General features: G+C 36.3%; 1 protein-coding gene across 13 annotated transcripts in view; it reads right to left on the reverse strand.

The window, feature by feature from the left end:
* Positions 1-3,881, reverse strand: part of LOC127976368 (gephyrin) — an 81,129-nt gene extending 77,248 nt beyond the window's left edge. For all 13 annotated transcript variants that reach the window (XR_008157771.1, XM_052580746.1, XM_052580747.1 and 10 more), the window contains exon 1: positions 3,726-3,881. Coding sequence is in view for 12 of the 13 variants with exons in the window: in XM_052580746.1 (XP_052436706.1) it covers positions 3,726-3,789 (64 nt within the window). In the remaining variant the exon portion in view is untranslated. The remainder of the gene's footprint in view (positions 1-3,725) is intronic.
* Positions 3,882-6,000: the final 2,119 nt, after the last annotated feature.

The following is a 6,000-nucleotide window of genomic DNA, read 5'->3' on the forward strand; positions in this document are numbered from 1 at the left end:
AACGTGTATTCACTGTGTGATGGTTGGTCCATGTTAATTGAATGCTTTAAACTTTAAATTTCTGATTTCAAATAATGCTGCGCTTTATGCATTTGCCCACTGTCATATTCAGGTCATGTACACTGTGTGCTGTATGTTAAATGAGTGTTAGCCTGGTTTTACTTTTTTTAATTATTATATCGGCTTTGGGCCCCGTGCTTTCCATGATATCGGCATGAGCATCGGCTGTCAAAAAAACAATATCAGTCAACCACTATACTTTATTATAATGAAAATTATAATAATAAGAACTCAGATAAACCATATATTGCTGTAGTCATTTGTTTATTAATCACGCTGGATCAATTAAAAGCATTTAAACCTTCTGTTTATGCAGCAACTGCTATAGGGATTTCCTAGGTTTCTTCTGCAAAGTGTATTTTGGGTTTCAGTGCAAGAACGCCCTACGGCCTTTGGACGGAGATGTACTACTCATCACAGAGTCGTGCTTCACTGAAATATATGCATGACAATCACAGCTTCTGTTTTAATCATGATTTCGATTTAATTTCGATTTATCGTGCAGCCCTAATCCCTGCACATGACATGAGGTGAAATTTTTTTAATTATTTTTCCTTTCGTTTGGGTAAATCATGTACCTGACTTCAGTTTATTCATTGAAGCACGACAGCTGTTCAGAAGGAGGAGCCCTGCCCACCAGGAGGATTGCTCTGAACACCTCAGAGACAAGCCCTGACAGCATCCACAGCCGTGAATGTAACTCTGATGCTGGCACCTTTGAATGGAAAGATGAGAGCTGGAGAGAAAACGATCTAAAAGCTTGCACTTTTTCTCTATGTGTCATTTCATGTATCAGATATCAAAGAGGAACCAACGACTTAGCGATAAATGATTCTGACCCTCCATAGCATGCAACTACAGCTCAAGGATTCAGAAGGAAAAAAAAATGTTTGGTTGAGCAAACCTGATGAATGAAGTAAATATATGGCACTAACAGCACAACAAATTCAGTTCAATATCACAATCCCCTTCCAGAGGTGGTTTGTAGGATACATAAATATTTTACTATTCTATGAAAAAACTAAATCAACACCCTTCCAAAAATTAAAGCCTCTAAGCTCAGCATTCAACCACAACCTTGAGACTCCAGAGATTTCTGTATTTGTCTTCTATACTCATTCAATATTTCCCCCTAAATGTCCCAGGCTATAAATGTTATGTGTTAAACATTTCTAATACCAGACAGCACTTGGAACAATGATAACATTTGCCTGGAAACCACTCGGAAATCTGCAGAGCATGCAGACTCAGTCTCGCCTGCTACCCAAAAAATACACACCAAAACAAATCAACTTTGAATAGCACAAAATCAATCCTTTCTAATTTAAATTCTATTTGTGTGCAATTTTAATGCATAGTTTAAACATTTTAGAGACCTATTTTTAGACTAAGCCACTTTTGATAGCCCCTGCTGTGTTTCCATTTCACTACTTTACAACATTATAAACAAGAGGTCAAAAGGTTTTTGCTTGTCAATGCACAACTGTCTAGAAACTACAATGTGTCACTTGCTCAAGATTAAGTATGCGCGTTCCATAGTTCTATGTGCTTGGTCATACCTTTACACACACACACTTCAACACACACAGAGTTCCTCATCAATAAGCGTGAGCTTCCACGAAATGCCCCTACACAGTGCAGGCATGCTAACCAATCTCCTAGAAGGGCTAGGCGTGACTGCGACTAATGATGGACTAGATCAGCTGATGTTAGTATAAGAGAAAAAAAAAAGGAGGGGTGTGTATAATGTCCTCGTGAAATTCCCTCTCATTTTCTTCAAATATATTTCCGTTACGGCTCCACAAAGCTGAGGAAAGCACAAATATGAGTCTGTTGGCTTTTCAGAACCAAAAACAGTGGACAGCACCCTTGGTCAGCAGTCATGCTTATACAGGGGTGTGTATGTGTGTGGTGGGGGGAGGGGGATTCCCACAATGTTTTATGCCATTCCCCCTCGCGACAAGCATCTCTGAGGCTTGTGCTCATGGAATAGGCTCACGGAAACACACCAAGAGGAATGTCATGAATATGTGACACACTGCAAAGTCACTGACATTTGCATTCAGTCAGTGTATGCATTTCATCACTTGTGATGGCAAGTCTGATTAATTTACATTTAAGCAAAGAACCAATTAAAAAAAACGATTGAGTGATTCTTTTATGTCATCACGACGTGATCCCTGACATCCGGTTGTGGTATATTACATGCTCTAAAACCTTCCAATAAAACCAGTTGAAGGCACATAATGCGGTTTATGAAGCTTTTCAAAGTAAACTTTGTTAATAAAGTTTACTATTGTAATTTAATGTGCCCTGCTTCCATTTGTAGTAGTTATCATTCAGATCATAAATGATCACTAACATTTACAAAACCAATGTAAAAGTTGTTGCGTGTTTTTATATAGGCTGTTTTATTTATTTATTTTTTAATCATCAAACTTGCCAGGGCAAAATTCAAGAAAATGAGTAAATTTAGCGAAAAAAAAATGTCCCTACACTCATTTCGAAGCAGGTTCAACTTTGTCAAACAAATTAGCAACGATGAGCAACTCACTGCTAAACTATTGACACATTTTGTCATAATGTTGCTAATGCGACCAAACATTCATGCTTGTTGATACAACTGTCACATAATTAAGTTCTAGGTTAACCCTTTTTATGGAACTCTGCATATTATTTAGAGTGAGACATGTTCGAAAAACGGTTCTCGAATCGATGAGTTAATGAGTCAGAATCACTCAGACTGACATTCGACCAATCTGACTCATAAACGAAGAGTTTCTTCCTCCAGTCGTGAACAGATTCATTATAAAGATCTGACTCGTTCACGAATCGGACATCGCTATTCATCACCCATTCCCCCTGTTCCCGAGAGGAAGCTACGGCAGCGATATTTAACAAGAAGGCGGCTGCTTCACTCCCGTTTTTAGCCAAAATTGGGATGCGATCAATGAAGACGATTCAAACGCATGCACGAGAACACCACTTAATCGCGTGCATAGTGAAAGCATTATTGCTAACCCTGAAAGTCGTGTTTAATGTGCATTCCTGAGTGGATGTGTCTATTGCACGAGACGCTGTATATATTAATATATTAGCATGCATGTGTATAAATACAGCCTCAATGCAAACCCGAAGCTGAGATGCTGCTGTGCAGAAATCCATGAGAAAAAAAAAAGAAAAAAACACTGCGTGACCAACTCCAGATACCAACACTTATCTACATAGCAGCACTATTCAACCACCACACAGGTTAATATAACAATAAACAGACACATGGCAGCGATCAGAGAGTTCATTCACAGATATAAGAGGGTTTTCCAACGTTCTGCTGTATGGTATGTGGATGTCTTGCGTACAATCTATGAATAATTCATCACACAAACTGTTGTCTTGACACTGAGCTGTGCTGCATGACAGACCAAAGGCAGATCTCATAGAGCCGGATACATTATCGCATAGATGTAGAAATGAATATTAGAACATGCAGATAAATAAACACACAGCTTTTGCGAATGAGTCGAGGAACGCGAGCGATAGACGGGCAGAACTCGCTCAGATAGGAATCACCACCGGCACGACAAACAGCAGCGGGCGACAGCACGAACGCACAGACCAGCACGAGCGACAAGGTGTAAAATGAGCTATTGTCATTTCGTATTTACCTGTCAATATTCCAACTCGGATTTGGTGGTCGTGGTTGGTTAAAATCATCCCGTCCGACGCCATGTTTAGCAGCGCTCTCGCCCGCACTGACAAGCCTGAGCAGAGCCGAGAGACGAGCGCATCGAACTCGGGGGAGGAGTCAGGCGAGAGCAAACGAACCCTGATCACAAGCCCTGGAGATTTGACAAAGCTTGGGAATAATGTTGGTCGGTTTTGGGTAATAACTAGTTATGTGTAAATATTTTATAAATTGCAATAAGAGACACCAATGTTTCAGTGGTTTAGGACACACAATAGGACACACATGCTTATTTAAAAACTGTTTTAATTGGGATTATTTATATGCTTTATTTTTTTAGATTAATTGTTTTACCACCAAGGCATTGTTAGATGCCAGTGTTTCCTGTCAACTATGCAAATAAGTATCATAACTATTTCTCGTTATGATATTAAATGTGTAGCCTACCTCAGAATGATCTCAAAGGAAAAAGAAGTGCTAAAGTCTGATTTTGTGGTGGCTGTGCTTTTAAATTAAATTATTATCAATTAAAGTGATTAAAATTTTAAGTCTGAGAGTAATCAGTGTTTAGTGCTACTGTAAGGTTAACCCTGCCTGGTTTACATGTTTAAAAATGATTAGGACTTGAAAACATTGGAAATTTAGAAAAGTAATCAAAAAGTATTCACATGAATTCTGTTACATTGCCTTAATAATAAATTCATTGAAATAGTTACATTACCTATTAATTTGAAATAGGGAAACTTGTAACCTATAACATTTTCAAAGTAACCTTCCCAACATTGGCAAGAATATACTGTTTACTTGCAAATCTCTAAATGTACAAGAAATGACAGGCTTTTGATGCACTACAACAAGTGTTTTCCTCTTCCATGAATGTGCAGTGGAAACTGGGAGTCTAATAAGTGGTTATCTACAATTGTTTGCAGTGTAAATCCATGAAATTACAATCCAGTTAAACAAGCAGCAGATTCAGATGATGTTATTTGTGTCATTTAAAATTATGTATTTATTTATTTCATGTGTTTGTCAATGTATATAGTGCAGTTTTAAATTCTAAAAATTGTAGGCTATTTCATCCTCTATCACCCCCCACAAGTCGTTTTAAAAATTTGGTAAATTTGTTAATAAACTATCAATACTTCTATAACATTTATTAATCTTAGTTAATGTAAAATTTGTTCATTTACTATAAGGCAATATTTTCACAACTAAAAGCAGTAGGCTAACTGTTAACTTTAGTAAATGCAACATGAACAACAAATGAATAACTGTATTGTCTTATTAAATAATATTAACGGTTGATACATGCTATAAAATATTTGTTCGTTCGTTCATATTAACTAATCCATTAACTAATGTTTACACATGAGATTTTACTATTGTCAACAGATAATTTAATTCTAACATAGGGAACAAAATGATATCATATTTATGTGTCACATTTACCAAAAGACACATCTTATTCCGATTATATAACTTATTAAATTTTATTTTATTTTATTTTTTCAAACTACAGTGGTGGCCAAAATGATTAGAACACTGGTATTTTCACCAGCTAAAAAATGATTTTCTGAAGCATCTTGGAGACGTTGCCAGTGCCACAAATGTAAACTAATATTTCCTATGGACACACTAGAGCAAAAGATAGAAATAACTGACTGATTTATATAATAAAAATGGTTTATTAATGAGAATAATTTGGGTGATTTTTTATGAGTCCGCTGTAAAGTATGTAGGAAAAAGTGCTATCATATATTTTTCTTCTAGTTTGTTTGAGCTTGAAGGGGCAATATAAGAAGTATCCCAACAATATGCCCAGCTGCAAAGATTTACAACAAAAGAATAAATTTTTCTGTGGCCTTTGGCATTTTGAAAGTTTCAGTGATAGCTCACATATTTCACCATGAGTCTCCCATTTAGCCTGCCTATTAATTTAGGAATTTCAGCGATATTCAGCATTACTGCAAATGGTCAAAGAAAAAGTCAAGGTAAAAGGGAGATTTTAGTTCAAGTAATAGATGTACAGGTATTAACATTATATCACTCAATGAAACACATGATTATAAGCTGTGACAGTATTTTTATAGTGAATTTCTTTCAACCAGCTGCCAGCTTTTTAATAAAAATTGGATGTGTTTTTATTATTATTATTATTTATTTAATTTTTCAAATATATTTCAAATCCTAAAACTGTCCCAGTTTACTTCCACTGTATGCACAGAGAGAGAAAAAAAGACACAAGACAAAATCAA

This window comes from Carassius gibelio, chromosome B17 (genome assembly GCF_023724105.1).
Source record: "Carassius gibelio isolate Cgi1373 ecotype wild population from Czech Republic chromosome B17, carGib1.2-hapl.c, whole genome shotgun sequence".
In the NCBI taxonomy this organism is placed as follows: domain Eukaryota; kingdom Metazoa; phylum Chordata; class Actinopteri; order Cypriniformes; family Cyprinidae; genus Carassius; species Carassius gibelio.